Source organism: Poecilia reticulata, linkage group LG5 (genome assembly GCF_000633615.1).
Source record: "Poecilia reticulata strain Guanapo linkage group LG5, Guppy_female_1.0+MT, whole genome shotgun sequence".
NCBI lineage: Eukaryota > Metazoa > Chordata > Actinopteri > Cyprinodontiformes > Poeciliidae > Poecilia > Poecilia reticulata.
In genome coordinates this window covers 29,951,587-29,969,426 of record NC_024335.1, presented here as the reverse complement: position 1 = coordinate 29,969,426, position 17,840 = coordinate 29,951,587, and the positions used below count along the sequence as shown (strand labels likewise).

General features: G+C 39.1%; 2 protein-coding genes across 6 annotated transcripts; one reads left to right on the top strand and one right to left on the bottom strand.

Moving 5' to 3' along the window:
- Positions 1 to 889: 889 nt before the first annotated feature.
- Positions 890 to 14,288, bottom strand: LOC103465502 (casein kinase II subunit alpha). 5 transcript variants are annotated; one of them, XM_008410414.2, is made up of 14 exons: positions 11,485 to 11,658; positions 10,495 to 10,735; positions 10,298 to 10,409; positions 10,117 to 10,218; positions 8,503 to 8,553; positions 8,204 to 8,263; positions 7,362 to 7,445; positions 7,014 to 7,124; positions 5,698 to 5,799; positions 4,293 to 4,393; positions 3,596 to 3,744; positions 3,396 to 3,485; positions 3,266 to 3,320; positions 2,112 to 2,201 (listed from the first exon to the last, which is right to left on the bottom strand). In XM_008410414.2, exons 2-13 carry the CDS (start codon positions 10,593 to 10,595, stop codon positions 3,301 to 3,303), a joined length of 1,083 nt encoding a protein of 360 aa, XP_008408636.1. In that variant the 5' UTR covers positions 10,596 to 10,735; positions 11,485 to 11,658; the 3' UTR covers positions 2,112 to 2,201; positions 3,266 to 3,300. The 5 variants fall into 5 exon arrangements, with proteins under 5 accessions (XP_008408632.1, XP_008408631.1, XP_008408633.1 ...); XM_008410410.2 differs by lacking the exons at positions 3,266 to 3,320; positions 11,485 to 11,658 and adding an exon at positions 14,043 to 14,288 and having other exon boundaries at positions 890 to 2,201; XM_008410409.2 differs by lacking the exon at positions 3,266 to 3,320 and having other exon boundaries at positions 890 to 2,201; positions 11,485 to 11,660.
- Positions 13,669 to 17,228, top strand: LOC103465503 (probable peptidyl-tRNA hydrolase 2). Its single transcript, XM_008410416.2, has 7 exons — positions 13,669 to 13,860; positions 14,486 to 14,599; positions 14,687 to 14,758; positions 14,871 to 14,945; positions 15,583 to 15,680; positions 16,060 to 16,174; positions 16,280 to 17,228. Exons 2-7 carry the CDS (start codon positions 14,492 to 14,494, stop codon positions 16,364 to 16,366), a joined length of 555 nt encoding a protein of 184 aa, XP_008408638.1. The 5' UTR covers positions 13,669 to 13,860; positions 14,486 to 14,491; the 3' UTR covers positions 16,367 to 17,228.
- The last annotated feature ends 612 nt before the right edge of the window (positions 17,229 to 17,840 follow it).

Sequence of the window (17,840 nt, the reverse complement as noted above, 5' to 3'; positions counted from 1 at the left end):
TTTCTTTGTAAGTCCTTGCTTTCCCCCAAAGTGTTTCTAGTTTTCTTATTGGGTTACTTTAGGTTCAGTTAGTCTTTTTGTCTATGTCTTTAGTGATTCTAGTTAGGTTATTAGATCTTCTAGTTATTCTAGCTCTACATTCTTGTTATTGTTAGATCAGTCCTGTTTTTCAGTTTAGGTTTGTTTGTTTTTTCCCTCATGTCTTTTTCTCTTCTAGATTATCAGGTTGTCTTTAGTTTTAGTGTTTCTTTAGTATTAGAAGTATTTTTTTAGTTCCCTGGGGGTTTTCTGCCTTTTTGTATTCCCCAGTATATTTTCTTAGCTTCCCTGTTGCCACCTTCTCCCCGCCCCTCAGTCAGTTGCTATGCCAACCAGTTTTCTCATTAAGTCAGCTCCTTTGTTCCCACTCAACTTCACAGTATTTAACCTCCTCATTCTTAACACGGATCCTTGTCTTGTGTTTTGCTTGTCTTTCACCAGTGCTACCCAGTGTTCGAGTTATTTTGCCGTTACTCACCCGTGCTGCCTTGACTTTGTATTTTCTCAGATTATTCATTAAACCCACAAAACTCAACTCAAACTCAAAAGAGCAAATGTTTCCAAATTCTCAATGTGTGCTTGTATGATTGAGCCACCAAAAATGAGCAAATAAATTTCTTTTATCCAGCAATCTCATATTTTACATTAGAGCAGCATTTTCCTGAAAGCCATCACTTCTTACAGATAAAAACTAAATAAAAAATGGATATTATAATTAAATATTGTCAGCCAACTCATCTTGGGAAAGACTGCTGACTTGATTGCTGTCCAGAAGACGTTGCTGACACTCTACCCAAGGAGAGGAAGCCTCAAGGGGCATCGCCAAAGAAATAGACTGAATGAATCCAACCAAGTTATCAGACAAATAAAACATTTATTTACACAGACACACTTCAGAATACTCGCCTTCTCTGTCATGTTCTGACTTGTTGGAAAAGAAAAAAAAAAGTGAAATCCAGCAAGTTTGGAAAGATCCTCGATTCTGTTGTGTTGGTGGAAGCCAATCATCTGACCAAACGACATAAAGGAGTTTTGACCAGCGGTCAGTAGAAAAGGATCATCTTCTCACAGGGAACAGAAAGACGGTGTAAAAAAATTCAAATGAAATGCATTTCTTCAGTCTCGCCTTCCAACTAACAGTAAACTTTGGTTAAATCTTGATGTGAATCAAGTTAAAGTCACTTGAAATCATTCAATGAGTTGAAAGCAGCATGTTTAAGAAAGAGGTCGTTTGAAAACGTGGAAGAACCGTGGATTCTTGAGAGAGAAGAACAAATCTCGATCTGACGAAGCAGACCGCGGGCAAATCGGTCAGAAAAACTGAGATGTCAAATCCCTGCCTCTCTGGCTGCACTGAGGACAAAGTCCAACACCCACAAAAAACATTTGTTATTGTATTTGTTGAATCTCAAGTGAAAATGCGTAATAAATAGTTCATTTTTAATGTTTATCAATTTAAAAAAAACAATTGAGTGAAAGGTAGATAGACACGTTGTACACCATGCCCATCTCTTTGCTTCATGTCGGAAACAAAGAGATGGACTATATGGCATGGCGATTCTCCTTAGTTATGGAGTTAAATAATGTGGATTATTAATTAAACTGTATAGAATGCGCTCCAGGAGGTCCTAAAAACACTTCCATGTTCTTGTCCGGTCACTGCTGGTCTTTTGAAACAACACAGACTCATAATAAAGGTCACAGTCAGGACTGTTGAGATGTTATAAACAACACATGCTCTTGGACTCAACGCTCAGAATGTCCAAATAATCCTAGGGAGGTACTAATGTACAATTTGGAGACAAAAATTTCATTTCAGATATAAAGTTAACATTTTGGATCTTACTGGAGAAGTAAAAATTTTTTTTTTACCTAAACAAAACAAATTATTAAAAAATAATAAATAAATAGAAAGGTGGCCTCCTATTCAAAGGTTTATGTGGCGCCATCATAGCAGGGTATGTGGAGCAGCGGCTGTCCGCTCTGGCCCTTTCCACATTCGGGCAGAGTCATGCTGGACTGAAGATGGAGAGGTTATGCTGGCTGTCATTGCAGAGCAGCGGCCGCGGCCGCCGGGCTGCTCATGGCGTTTGTGTTAGCCGATAAGACGGTGGAGCCGCTGAGAGGGCCGAGGGCAGTGGAGGCTGGCAAGGCAGAGATACCTAATGTGGAGACAAGCAGGTAAAACGTGGGCAAAACGGCAAGAAGCAACATATCATGGTAGACTAAAAGCTGTTGACAGTCTGCTAAAGCAGAAACAGGAGCTGCGCAAATCTTTATCTCTATTCTGCTAACGTCGAAATAAATTTTAAAAAAAAAATCGCAATTTCGGTGTTTCCGTTAAATAAGAATTGAAATTAAAATCACACGTTAATAAGTTAGTTCATGCAATAAAACTTTAAAAATCATGGCAGCGACAAATGTTAGTTACATAAGATTTTTATAACTCAGCCAAGACGCCAGCGCTCGTCCTCTATCAGCCGTCAGACACGTCGGCGTCTTATTTCGGCGACGGAGCGACAAGCCCCGCCTACTTGAACCGGCTATGTATGCGGCGTTTCGGGGGAGTTACAGTCTGTGATTTTAGATGAGAGCTACGGATTCAACACGCGAGAATTTTATGTAAGCTGTTGGAGCCAGCCGCACATTGTCTGAAAAAAGCAAAAACAAAAAATTACAATCCACGAAGAAGACCACTTCCTGTCGTCTTCTTCTTTGTGGTTATTGCCACGAAGTGACGTCCAGCTGTTGATCACGTGACTCGTGTGGTCCAAAAGAAGTGTTTTTATTATACCCATATCGATAATGGTGAAAAACCACCTTATCCCAATGCAACAACTTTTTATCGAAAAACGTGGGGTTTTTTTTGTTTTCAAAATTGCCGTGTTTACATTAAGCAAATTTATTTTCGGAATTTCAATTTGCGCAGTTCTAGTATTAACGGTAACGCAGCTACTGTGTCTACTGCAAGTAGAAAACTTCCAGTTCATTGTCTTTTCTATTATGTTGCACTGTATCATTTTCCATCTTCTTCCTTTTCCTCACAGACCGGCTTTTATGCAGCAATGGTCAAATTTCTCACAGTTTAAAAACTGTAAAACATCTTTGTCAGATTCCACCTATTCTACTTGAAATGAAGAGAAACTTTAAGATTTATTGAACCAGAATAATCAAACACACGAGGCAATAAAGGGAACAGGAAAGACGAATGATAAAACTCCTCAACTTTTCATGCCGCAGTCGGTCGTAGCAGATGGCCACTCATGCTGAACAGAATTCAACTGTAGTTTGAGACAGAAAAATTAGGAAAGCCTTTTTCAGAAATGTGACAATAAGAGTGAAGCATGTCTCCTCACCAGTGACCATGCTGGCTGCAGAAACAGCAGGGTTACCGCCTGGCAAGTTGGCTGATCCAGCCATACAAGACTGATCCTTCACAATGGAGACTGTGTGAACAACAAGCAACATAAATGAAAAAATAGATTGTTGTTGTTGTTTTTTTTGTTTTTAAATCCCACTCTCATTGTGGATTAAAACTGCGCCCTGGGACTCTTACAGAAGTACGGGTGGTCCATTGCCTCGCGGGCGGTCACTCGGGCCTGGTGGTCGTAGCGCAAAAGCTTGTCGAGGAAATCCAGAGCCTCGGCGCTGACCAGGTGCTGATTCTCGCTGTGGACGAAGCGCTCCCACCGTTTACGAGAATGTCTGCAGGGAAACAGAAACAGCTTTCAAACAGACTGTCCTGCTATGATTAAATTATCTTAAGGAAACCTCTTTTATACACTGCAAAAACACAGAATCTTACCAAGTACTTTTGGTCTTGTTTTTTGTGGAAATGTCTTAGTCCACTTGAAATAAGACAAAGTAACTGAGCACCAACTTTGCAGCGAGATATAGAGGCTTGTTTTGAGTCAATATTTTCTTAATATTGATGAAAAAGTGGCAGATAAATTAACTTATAACATGGAAAATATAATCTACCAATGGATCTAGTACTTTCTCATCAATATTAATGAATCATTTACTGAAAACAAGCTCCCAGGTCTTTCTGGAAAGTTACTTGTAAGTTATTTTCATTTTATTTCAAATGTACCAAGATATTTGAACTAAAAACTAGACCAAAATTACTCGGTAAGATTGTGCGTTTTTGCTGTGTAGATCCAGCTTCACCAGTGGATGTCATGGTCAGAAAAGGCCAGCAGTAACCAGCAGGCTGTCTTTTACATCCCGTCTCTGAGGGAAACAAGTCGTACCTTCCCAGAATGTCATTGAAGCGAGGTTCCAGCTCGATGCTGTACTTGTCAATATAGTCATAGAGGTCTTCTGTTCCCAAAACTTTGGCTATTCTCACCAACTGGATGAGAACAAAACAGGAACAATCTTGTCAGTACAGAAATAAAAAAATAAACCTTGTTGATGAGAAAGATAAGCTTCTAAACGCATGTGAAAATTACAAAGAATTATTGTGTGGGCAGTAGGCCTAAAAACATCCTCACAATATATTTCTGAGAATACGCGATATACACTGCAAAAATTGAAATCTGTTATTAACCAACTTTATAATTCCATGGTGAACTGTGACTCTCAGATCAAAGAGCAAAAAACAACAACAACAAAAAAAGGTAGTCGCTGTCTTCTCACACATTCTGAGGTAACCGCTAACCAGTTAGCTTTTGAAAACAGAAGTTGCAGTCCAGGTCAGCCACTCCTTTTAAAAACTGTAGTTGTGACAGGGGGAAATATAAAAGTCCCACCATACAGGAGCTAAATAATGACAACTGAACTGTCAAAGATCAACAACCAACCCTTTGCTGTACACTTTAGTTTTACTTGAGTCATTTTATTATAAAATATTTCTACTAAAATGTCTGAATTCTCTACCAACTGAATGAAGAACAAACAAGTTTTAACCAAAAATTCCCCAGACACACACACACACACACACACACACACACATGTGCAGGTTTTGTTAAAGTTCCGTAATTTTTTTATTGAAATAAAGTGCTTTGAAAACATTTTCTTTTGCGTGTTTTATTTTTATTTTAAATATAAAACATTTTCTATATTTACGGCCATTTTTGGTGTTAGTTTTTTTGTCAGAAATGTTGCTAAATGTAGCAAGAAAGTTCCAAACTTGCAAAAATGTTAATTGCAAATGAGCAGACCTGGTGGGCGGGGCTAAAGGTCAAACCTCTGTAACAGGAAAACAGAAGAGGACAGTGGATGATTTTTAGACCTTTGTTGAGGTAAATAAGATCGGCTTCACATGTAAGCATCACATAAATTAAGGAAATTGATGCTGATAAATTGGTGCACCTTTACCTTACACTAGAGTCACATTTAAGGGCACAAATTCGAGTTATTTTTTATTTTTTTTACTTATCAATCAGAATGCGTGTTTTTGTAACCATGTCAAATAAAATGACTAAGACAACTATTCTACCCACTGAGCCCCAGTCGTCTTTACAGACATCTGATTAGCATGCCGCTAACCAGAATAACACACGATTCACTATAAAAGCATTTAGAAGTTTGTGGGATTCAAAGACGACGACGAAACAAAAAGAAAAACATCAACCACTGATAAATGCAGCGTGCGTAGTTCTCACTGTGGGTAGTAGCTAAAACGTCATAGAATAGAAATTTAGTGCACTTTACCTGATCGTAGTTGTCATGACCGTGGAAAAATGGTTCCTTCCTGAAGATCATGCTGGCCAACATGCAGCCCAAGCTCCACATGTCCAGACTGTAGTCGTACATCTGCAACAGAGTGTAAGAGTTAAAGTACCTGAACCGTTTAAAACATGGAACAAACCCAAACATTTCCAACATCACTTTTCAAAATGCCTATTTTTAACTCGCTTATATTGTAAGCTCGTCGTGTGAAACAAGAAGTGATAATAGTTTAAAATTCAAACAAATGGGCGGAGCCTGTAATAATTCTCAAAGTTTAGATCAGTATCTGCTTTTGTTGTCCTCCCGTCAAAGGGAAGACACACTTCTTAAGAGCAAAACTAGCAACTCAGTCAAAAATAATCCAGGCACTAATGATGCTTGATGCCACCAATTTCCTTTCCGATCCAATACAGAGTAAAATCAAAGCCGGTATCAACGATACCGATCCGATACTTTGTGCAAAAACACTTAATTTGCCTGTTAAGTCTGAAAAAATAAATAAAATAAAAACATTTGTAATTCAAATCCTGGCTTCACAAAATTAACACAATGCATATTCATTTTAAACTTAGAAGTACTTTGTGATAGCAGCATCATTTATTATAGCTAAGCTATTTTAACAACAGCAAAAAATTATACAAAATATGTGAAAATGTTTCAAACTTCAAATAAAAAAAGAAAATTAGTAAAGTGATTCTCCTACTGAAATAAACCCCTGTGTAATTTTTAAGAACTGTTACAAAATGAAAGCTGAAACATATCCATGTCTGACTGAGCAGCAGCAGCACTAATGCAGCAGATACTTTCGACTACCAGGCGAAAGTACCTTTTGCCTGGTACTTTTTCTTACCAGGCGAAAGAAAAAGTAGTTCCACGTCAACCCTGTCATTTAGGCAAAATCTCAATAATTTAGATACTTTCTAACATCTCAAATGACTGAAATATTGAAAGTGTTGATACTTGGATTTGAGAATTGATCTTTAGGCTTAAAGGTTTGATATCAGAAGTATTGATATTTCAGTATCGATCTGGTCAACCAGCTTCTCCATCATTCAAAAGAAGCAACAAACGACACCTCGCTCAATATTTTTCATTTCAAATCTCTGATTATGAGTTTTTGTTTTTTAGTACTACACAACAGGAAACAGAGTTTCAATGACCATTTTTATTGAAAGTTTTGCTCCAGTTTAAAAATATATACATATTAACTGCTTTACATGCGTCACGTGATGCTCAATGAGAATCTAGCTGCTGGCTAGCTAATACAAGCCAACATGAAATCCCTCCCACAGCCGTACCTGGTAGTCCACCAAGAGCTCAGGTCCTTTGAAGTAGCGCGAGGCGACTCTCACATTGTACTCCTGTCCTGGATGGTAAAACTCTGCCAGGCCCCAATCAATAAGCCGCAGCTGCAAGAGCAAAAACAGGACGTTACGATCCATCGTGACTGACCTGTTGGGTTTTTACTGGCCAGCAATGATTTCTGTTCATCCTCGATGTCTGATTATTCAGGTTTTTCTTTAGCGCGTGCAAACCGATTCCGTCTCATTCGACAAATCAATGTAACCATCATAAAACGGAAACATATGAAAGAAAACGCTGGTGTTGGTCACACATTATGGAGAGATTTTGGTATTCTTGTCGACCTTTCGATGCTCGTGATCGATCATGACGTTATGTGGCTTCACATCTCTGTGCATGATTCCCATGCTGTGGCAGTAATCGAGAGCCTGCAGACGACATGGCATAAACATGACGTTTACACACATACAGGATGACGTACAAAAGGTAAATGGAAAAATAAAAATTACAGCCAGATGTTTTCACTGAGTAACTGATCATCATCATCTTCATCTAATATTTAAAAATTACATCATCAGGCAAGCAAAACTATAAAGTTAAGTGGGAATTTTGGTATTTTAAAGACCCAAATGGCAGTAATTTATATAAGGAACATAAAATAAGTAAGCATGCAAAAGGACATTTTTCCAAATCGGTTTCTTTAAATAATAATAATAATAATAATAATAATAAAACGTATTAAACTTTAACAAAAACATCAGATGTGTGTCTGTGTCTGGTGAAAGTTTGGTTAAAATATGTTTGTTCTTCATTCAGTGGGTATAGAATCCTGAAATTTGACTCAAGTAAGAGTCATAATACAACAAGGCCATTGACTAGAATGCTGACATTTAATGAAATGTAAAAGGCAAGACATAAAATAGATACATTTGACATTTAGTTCTGTTTTATTTTGTTGAAATGCCAGTTTTTATCTGAGCGGCCGAGATAAAAACTCAGCCGCTGCTTACGATTCTGATGGAAATTTCATTTTACAAACGGCAGGAATCTCATCATGGTAGTCAATAAAAATCAATAACCGTTTCATTCCCAGTATAAATACTTCCGAGGCTCAAACACAATGTTGACTGTCGTTTATGGCTGTTTGACTGCGTCATTTTCCAAGCTCACAAAACAAAGCGCTCACCTTGAGGATCTCGTACATGTAGAAGCGGATGTCGTAGTCTGTCAGAGTTTGGTACAGTTGCTACAGATCAAAACAGTCATTAAATTAGCTATTTCAAACTGATTACACACATTCATAAAGCACGTACAATAACAATACTCTGCATCATGACAGTTGAACTTATCAAAAAATGAAATCAAAAGACAACACACACGCGCGCGCACACACACTGCAGAGCAGGACATGAAGGGCAAAAAAAGACGGCTTGCAACGTCATGCACCACAATGAAGAAATAGTTAAGTTAAAGTTCTGTTCTCACCTTAAAGTCTGTGTTGTTTACATGCTCAAAGACCAAAGCAGGTGTCCGGGACTAAAAAACAAAAACAGAATGAAACTGGTTTGTATTTGAGTTTTGTCAATTTAAAACAATTTTATCTATGTTTTTATCTATGTAGTCGGAGCCTCTGCGTAAACTCAAACAGGAAGGGAAGCTGTGGACGTGCAGACACCAACAGCACTGGGTACAAATCTACTGGGATGTTTTTAAGGTTCATTATACTGATAAGCATGTTCAGCCGTTTCCTGGGTGACTAATAATGATAGCAGGGCTCTCTCCGGGAAACATGCAACATGACAGAAAGAGGTCAAAACGCGAGCGCGGTGCTGTGATTGGATGAGACGTGTTACATCACTTCCTGTTGCACTGTATGAAACTGTTTGTGTTTGAGACTCTCTTCTTGATTTGATCTAATTTCTATGTCCTGAGACCTTACTGGTTTATTCTACCACATAAGCACGTTGACGACATTTTCTGTTGCTACATTTACTTTTTGGTGACGACCATGATAGGAGTTTGTACTCCTTCTATCTTGGAGTCTCCTCCTCTTTCTTGTTCTGTGTGTGTCAGATGTTTAGCTACTCCACTGCCTGCATTAGTGATTATAATAACGATCTTTCTGATTGGCTGCCAGTCAATTTGTCAAGCTGCTAAACTCCTCTAGCTAGTGCGGCAAGCACAAATGGACAGTTTCTGACATGAAACAGACATGGAACCGTCCGTCTTTCTACGGAGAACACTACTGCTGCTCGTCCAACCAAAACGTTTCTGTGTAAAGTGACTAGAACTCTACTTTTTAATCAATTAAATTGGGGATAGTTACCTATTTTGCAAATGTAATTCTTATGAGAGAGCCCAGGAACACTAAAACCAGCGGTGTCCAAACTTATTTTGGCTTGGGGGCCACAAATTTAAAGTTGTAGCCTACTGTTGAGCATCAACAAACTAAACATATTACTATTATATTATTTTAATGAAACAAGCAGAGTAGTTTGATTTCTGTAGGACAGTGATCTGTGGATTATTGTAGAATAGAAACTTTTAAAAAAAGAGGAAGGTTTGACCAATTAAAAGGAAAAAAACAGCAGCAAACATTGTAGATTTGTTGGGTTGATCATTTTTTTTCTTCACGATGCATGATGATGATCATTTTTTAACAACTGAAGGTAACACACAGTAACTATTTGACTGTGCTATAAAATAATACTATGTTGCTGGAAAACACATAGTACTGCCCCTTTAAAAATGTGTCTCTGCACATTGTCTGAGCTGGCGAACCAAATTTAGGGCGTTATAGAAACGTCATCGAGGACCGCCCGCAATTGTTCCGAGGACCGCAAACGGCCCCTGGGGCTACACTTTGGACACCTCTGATTTAAAACTACTTGCATTGCAACCACATAAATCTATCCATAACCAGGACTCACTTAACCATATACTTACAAACACACATTTCCCAAGCCCCACAGAAAACGATAAGCTGGTGCAAGTGGTAGGTTGGCAACTCTATTGGTACAGCAGTGACATTTCAGAGCCCTAACAACAATTACCGTCGTAAACAGAAAAAACAAACCAAAGTGTGCTATATCTACTTACTACGGGGTCCTTTACTATATCGATGAGAGAAATAATATTAGGACCTCCACGCAGGTTTTCTAAAATCTTGATCTCGCGTTTGATTTTCTTCTTCTTCACTGGCTGAAAGAGAAATTGTTAAGCAGCGTTAGAAAACTCAGACGAGCGACCTTTCACTTTGTTGAGGCATGGTAGGGCTTACCTTTAGGATCTTTACCACCACCTTCTCGTTGTTGGTGATGTTTATTGCCTCGAAGACTTCGCTGTACTTCCCACGTCCCAACTTGCGCACCAACTGAAAGTCATCTTGATTTCTTTGAAGAAAGAACGAGAGGAAATGTCACTTTTCTCGACGAGGACTTTGAAAGTGTTGATTATAAAATGTCCCGAGTCACTTACCCCCATTCCACAACATGTGACTCATAGTCCCAGTATTCCCTCGGGCGATGAGTGTTGACTTCTGTGTACACTCGTGCCCGGCTTGGCAAAGGCCCCGACATGTCTGACAGCTTGGCAGTGGCAGCTTTGGCTTAGGTACGGCTGGAAAGAAGGGAAACGGGGGCTAGGTTGGATGACGGGTTTGCCTGAGGATGAGGATGAGGATGGGGAAGGGGAAGGGGTGAGGCCCCCCCAAAGGTAACTGACAAAAGACGAGATGATAGAGTGGGAGCAGAGTGTTAGATTGGACTAGGAGAGAAAATATTCAGGTCAGTTCACTTGCATAGCACTAACACACAATAAACGTCAAACAAGTCATTTTAATTTTATAATTCAATCACATACAAAGGATCTTAATACAAATGGGAACAACACGAAGACAAATACGCTTCATGCGCGTCACGTTTAACACTGCCGTAAATGTCCCCTTTTCAGGTTTCCTCCCAGTTCCAGCACAGCTCAACATGTAGTGATAAGCGAATAGCGCCATCTAGTGTTCGCAACGGTTCTTTTAAAGCAAACTTTAAAAATAGCGGGCCTCTTGTCATCGCTGCGTGCTTTAAAGAGATATTAAATACTAGATAGTAGTTATCGTGATAATGGATTATCTGTGGACACGCAGGAACAAAAGCAATATTTACTAAAACTTTAACTTCCAAGAAGAAGGACATCATTATTATTAGTATAATAACTTGGATTTCCCAGTGTACTTCCGTCCCACGTTGTCAGGAATATGCGTGTGCTAGCAACCGACGCAGCAATCCTGCACACTGAAAAGGTGCTCTCGTATTTTGAAAGCTAATAATGTTTTCCTTCTAGCACATGTTAAGGTGAGCAGCAGATTATCGTCTCGAAGCTTCCCCGTTGCAGTAGCTGCTAATCACAGGAACCCATCTGACGCTCATTTCCAGAGTCATCTCTGTTACAAGCAGCGCGTAAGCAAATATTTACCGTATTTATCAATCTGCCGAGCGAAGCCGATTTCGACAAGCCATCAGTCCTGGCCACGGTTCGGTCCAACGGGTCAGGGTAGGGTTTCTGCCGTATCAAAGACAAATCTAGCCCACCGCATATACGTTCCTAATTCTTGTAACGGAGGCCGAGGAGGGACAACCTTGTTCTCAGAGGCGAATCATCTCCGCAGGAATAACGTTTTTTATGTGAAAAGATGCTATAAATGATTTATGAAGAATTACGAACTGAATCCAGAGAAAGCTATATTTTTACAATTTATTAGTAGGTAGTTTCATCTGAACATTCTCTCACAACTGGCCCTATGAGGACATTCATGAGGTAGATGTAACCCAAAATGAAATGAGTTTGACACTCCAGGTCTTCTTTCTTGTTCTTAATAGGCTCACATTTTTAATTTTGTGAACATTTCTGCTACCTTATTATCACTTTTGGTCCATCGTCCTCAAAATGCACAAATAATCACCAAGTTGTGCTATATATATTTTTTTTTTTCCTTAAAAGACGTTTTAATTCCACTCTTTACTTTTAACAGTATTTACATAAACAAATATACAATGACATTAACATTGGTTGGTAATCTATGATACATTTTTACTGTTAAATGATTTAATTGCTTGAGGTATGAAAGAAAATGTTATCTTGTTTCTTGAGAATAAGGAAGCAGCTCAAATGAGGATTTCAAGGGATGTGTACCATAGACATAATATAAGGTAGACCCCGCATTGGCTGCTCCGGCGCAGAAAATACGGCGGCCATCTTGGAGCGGTCGACCCTCCTACTTTGCTCAATCAAAACAGCAGAAGATGCCTCAGCACTGAGGGATATTGTTGTTCGGATCGATGGACTATTGATGTGAGGGCTCCACAGACAACATTTCACAAGTAAGATGGACACATTATTGTGTATATTCTGTGATTGGTGTAATACGGGGTTCAGCCCCGCTATAAAGGATAATTGAGATTCCGTAAATCTAAAAAAAATGAATTATTCTCTAACATTGACTTAGATTATCTGACACAAGAGCCTACATTAGAAACTAAACAATGTAACATACATTATAAAACTTATATTACGTGTTATAACATTCACCAGCAAAGTTTACACAGGTGGTAAAGACTATTATTTATATGTATTTCTCTCACTCTGTCAAAAGTAAGATACATCCCAAATCTCCTGTTTTTGTTTTGAAGCTTTTATAAAGACACGATATGAGGAAAAAGTGGGAGATTTCTATAAAGAGAGACAGATTCACTGCAGCACGGATGAATCTCGGATCGGATTTTGGACTCAATCTCAGGTGCGGAATCACTGAAGCTAGAACTCGTCGGCTGGAAAACATAGATATATATCTATATATGTATGGATGTATATACATACATACATATAAACATGTATCCAATATATATTATTCAGGATTAATCATTATTTATTTGTCATTATTAATCGTTATTTATTTGTGTTTGTATAGTTATATAAATATGTATTGATCTTACTAAATAAATTATTAAATTATGAACGGCTGTGTGCTTTGTAATATGCTCATCATACATCAATATCAGAATATTCCATTCCTATTCTATTGTTATTGCCACTAAGCATATTTAAATATGCTGAACTAAACATACTTAAAAAATACAATTGTTTATAAATGTAGCTTTGATAGATGTTTGAATATGGTTTCCAGTAACAAAAAAGCGTGTTATGATCGATTAAATGCGCTGATACGTCATTGTGCCTGCTAAACACATAAGGTTGAGTGGAGTGGAGTACCGCTCCAAGATGGCCGCCCTAAATCTCGTCAGCGACAACAGGCGAGAGCGGTCCATGAGGCATCTACTCTTATATTATGTCTATGATGTGTACTGTCTGCTATAATCTTTCTCACTTTCCTCATAATTCTGCTTCCGGTGTATTTCATTTATTAGAATAACGCAGGGTAATGAATCAAACCTAATTTATCTACAAGATCAATGCAGACGTGGACATAAAACACTTTCGGGGATTGAGATAAAGAGACCCTAAGCGAAACAAAATCCGAATCTCGATGAAAGTATTTCATTTTTTATTCACTTAAGTTATTTATTTATTTACTTTACTAACTTAAGTTATTTATTAATAAGCCTCTGATGCCATCATGAGAATATCACTCCACCCGCCAGGGGGCAGCATACGATACGCAGGGACTAAAGGCCTCAAAATGGAAGAATGGAGTAATGTAACATAGAATACGGAGAGAGCGTCATCGAAAGCAATTTTATAAATAACTTAATTTTATGTGTGTTGTGTAATATTTAATCTTCGGAGAAACTTAATCAGCGCTGCTGTTGCAGTAGAGCAAGCTGTGACAAACAGGTAACAATAGGTCATTAGCTACGCTAGGTTCTGCCTCAGGCTAGTGCTAACTCTTGCCGCTACTCAGGAAAAATGGCTATTTAGCTACTTGTTGGGAAAAAGCGTTGTGATAAATTTCCCGAAAAGGTATAAACAGAGGTTACCAAACGTTAGCATGAAACGTAAAATGTTACTGGCGTTACCTTCAGTTGTGAGCGAACAGGGGCCAAGTGCGCAAAGTGCTGCAGCTAACCTAATGTAGCCTACAGCTGCTAGCTTTGTGCTTAACGCTTCCATTCATTGGAAGTGTCCTGAACATCCCGTTCACATTTTGAAAGTCCATTCGCGACGCATTATTAGGGAGACTATATTAACATTTACTCATAACATTTTTGTTAAACTTGTCTTTGTTAAGCCGTCACGCAGTTTACCGTTAATTATTGGTTTTGTTTCAGTCCTGGCTGTCAACTGTCAATTATATTTTAAATAAAACGTTTGTTGCCAACAACATCAGTGATGAACAGATTTACACTTATTAGCCCTTTCAAGCAGATGTGAACTATATTCATATATTCCTCCACATAGCTTAGGGAAGACATTCCAGTCAATTTGGACAGCTGTTCTCACTGGAGCTCTGTTTCTGCAGTTAGCGATGGAGCCATCAGAGGACACTGGATCAAACTGGGCTTCCCAGGAGGTCAACCCTGTGTTCCTGCAGCAGCTCCGAGAGCTGGACATCCCTGAGGAGGCAGCAAAACAGGTGGGGCAGTACTGCTGACATGCGGACTTCACCGAATAATAGATACGTACAGTTTTTCCTGATCTTTCTTGTTACTTCTCGCTCCAGGCACTACTGCACACTCGGAACGTGTCGGCTGAGGAGGCGGCCATGTACTACTTCAACAAACTGGAGAATGAGGTGCCCATAAGCTAGCCTTAGTCCCCTGCAGGTACACATTGGTACGTTAGACCCAGTAGAGATTGTCCAAAACCAAATCTGAGTGTGTGTCTGTCTTCGGTCTAACACACAGGAGGAGGGGGACGAGGACCTCTTGTTCAAGATGGTGTTTGTGATTAACATGGACCTCGGCATGGGTGTTGGAAAGGTAATGGTGAAAAGAAAGCACACCCTCTGCCAATTTAGCAAGTTTTCATCTAAAATTGCTGTTTGAAATCTGAATTTGTTTGAGTCTGACATTAAGTCTCCACAGCAGATTCCAACAAGAAATTATTTATTAAACAAAGATGAGGGCAAAAATGTTAAGTTTGTGTAGAATTGAACGTAAACCCCAAACCCCTCAATTTACACAGAATACAATAAGCAGAGTGAGTTGAAGGGGTCTTTCTTTCTTTCTTTCTTTCTTTCTTTCTTTCTTTCTTTCTTTCTTTCTTTCTTTCTTTCTTTCTTTCTTTCTTTCAACACAACTAAATGAATGGAACAGAATGCTAAATGCAATTTAGCTGATTCTTTTCAGCATAAATAAGTTTCTGTGGGGGGGGGGAATCACTTTAGGATAAAAAGAGCTTTTATCTGTTGGTGTGTACTTTCAATTGGCATTTTTTAAAAACATATTTTGGAGTTTAATGAACATAAAAATAATCTATCCTCATGTTTAAATTTGGAAAATAACTCCACACGAACATACAGTACAGAGAGCTGTGCTCAGTATTGGTTAAATGTAGTTCCCCCGTGGTGGTTTTGTGTTTGGGAGCTACTGAAGTCGGTGCTGATTGTGTGTGCAGATTGCAGCCCAGGTGGGCCATGCTGCGGTGGGTTTGTACCAGGCTCTACAGGAGAAGAACAGCTGGCGGGAGATGGCCTGGAAGTGGGACCAGAATGGGTAAGACCTATGCAGATCGTGGCTAATTCAAAACCACAACCTGATAGATTTTTGTTCATCCTTCTAATATTTGTTTCATTCTTTTTGTGCATCGAGATAATTTGCTTGTACCTCGTCTGATTTTTAGTTTACAGCCTTCTGTAAAAGATGTCTTTTTCCTGTCAGGATAGCATTAATATGTTTGCGTGATTCTCTACTCGTCATTCCTGTTTCCAAGAGCCACTGTGGCCTTTGGCTCTCCACGTTGGTTTGGTTTGCAAAAGGTGCAAATAACATCAGCAGCAGATTTGGGTTTAAAATGTCATTTTATTTAACAATTGCAAAAGTGTTCTTAGTGAAATTCTTTTCAGGATGCGAATGAGTTTGGTGTTCATAACAGGGCCAAGAAGGTGGTGCTCCAAGGCACCAACGTGGCTCATCTGCTGGAGCTGCAGGCCCTGGCCCTGAGCCTCAACCTGCCCACCTACCTGGTCCAGGATGCAGGTCTCACCCAGGTAGCCATCTAAAAAAAAAAAAAAAAAAAAACTCAAAATTTTAATCGTGTAAATATCGCAGCGAGTCTTTCCGCGTACAAGTTGGAGTAACAACGGTCTCTGCAGGTGGAGTCCGGCTCCCGCACCGTCCTGGCCATCATGGGAGCAGAGGAGATGGTGAACAATGTCACCGGCAGCCTGAAGCTGCTTTGAGTTGTTTGGAAACAAGTCTCTGCAGTGGCATACAACCACCAGGAGGGGGCAGCCTTTCTTAGCAGCAGGAGAACTGCAGTCAAGCATGAGCTAAAAAATCTTTCAGAATAATAATAATAAAAAAAAAACAGAAAACACCTCCTCCCCCAGCACCGTTCCTCTTTCTGTCACTTTTCCTCTCAGCTGCTTGCTGCTTAATCAGACATTCCTGGGAGACCACCTACTAGCAAGGTGGTCTAGCACGGTTGATTTATTTGGTTCATTTTTCTCCCTCAAATGGTAACAGTTTAATACAGAGTAACTGATGGGACGTTCACGTGAAGGTTTTAATGGTGGTGTTTGTGTACAGCTGAAGTTCCCTGTTAATATATCATTTGTGGTGTTATGGCTGTATACGTGTTTTTTTTTTTTAATGGCCATGTGATGTGCCATTTTTATCAAAATAAGAAGCTGCTGGTTTTTGTTTAAGGTAAAATGAGTAAATCTTCCATTTTGTTTTCCACCTCCCCCTCCAGCTTAACATTTAAAGAAGCCTCAACCTGGCACCAAAGCTTACCCTGCAAACATTTGGACTTGCTCTAAATACTGCTGCCATGAATGATGTGTTTAGGTTCTTTAAAAAACAAAAAAAGTGTATTTGTGGGGCATAATAAAGAATTTATGGGTTGCCAAGCCCATGTTGTTGATTATAGTGTCACAATGTACATTGAAACTACAGTGTTTGTTCTGCAGTGTTAAAATGCATGATACAAAATGTTACAATATGAATTAAAGTTGACAGACATTTGAAAACTGTGGTATACTATTTATAGCTTTGTTGTGTCAGACAGGTGATCATTAAAACACCTCAACATTACAACCACTCTGGACTTTGTGCTTATTTTACACCCATAGACTACGCTGATGAGCTTTTGGCACTGTGGGTATGGAAAGGTTGTGGGAAGGAAATAACTATGTTGCAGTGCCAGATTTTAGTTTTTTACCCGCCCCTTCCTGCAAAACACGGTTGTGTTGGGAGTTTTTTTTTTTTTTTAATGAAAAGCAATTACATGTACATTTGAGATCTTAAATTCATAAAAGCGTTGAACAAGAAGTCTTTGTCCTACCAGTATCACTGGTAAAAGGCTTTATTCGTGTAAAATACGTTTAAATTGCACGTTAACGAAACAGCCCGTTTTTTTGCTGTTAAATCTGATCACAGATTCTGCAGTCAGGCTCGGTTCAATCCGCTGACGACACGTGACAGTTTCACTGTATTGCCAACGCCTGTGCAACAAATGACGTCGGCATTTTTCAGCGTGTCCAATCCAAAGCTGTCTCCAAGTCTCATGACATGACAAAAATCCAATCGCGTCACCACGACAATTTACATAATGCCTCTGATAAGTATTGAAAAGCGTCGGTTCAATGATCTGATTATTGTATCGCCTTTCTACAGGGTGCCAGTATGTTCGATGAAACACTTAACAGTTCC

Excerpts from the sequence above, each read along its gene's own strand:
- LOC103465502 (XM_008410410.2), bottom strand. The coding sequence starts at position 10,595 with ATGTCGGGGCCTTTGCCAAGCCGGGCACGAGTGTACACAGAAGTCAAC. Across the intron at positions 7,125-7,361 it reads TCGATCACGAGCATCGAAAG|CTGCGGCTTATTGATTGGGG; the intron begins GTCGACAAGAAT and ends TTGCTCTTGCAG. Across the intron at positions 4,394-5,697 it reads GTCATGACAACTACGATCAG|TTGGTGAGAATAGCCAAAGT; the intron begins GTAAAGTGCACT and ends GTTCTCATCCAG.
- LOC103465503 (XM_008410416.2), top strand. The coding sequence starts at position 14,492 with ATGGAGCCATCAGAGGACACTGGATCAAACTGGGCTTCCCAGGAGGTC. Across the intron at positions 14,600-14,686 it reads CTGAGGAGGCAGCAAAACAG|GCACTACTGCACACTCGGAA; the intron begins GTGGGGCAGTAC and ends TTCTCGCTCCAG. Across the intron at positions 16,175-16,279 it reads AGGATGCAGGTCTCACCCAG|GTGGAGTCCGGCTCCCGCAC; the intron begins GTAGCCATCTAA and ends CGGTCTCTGCAG.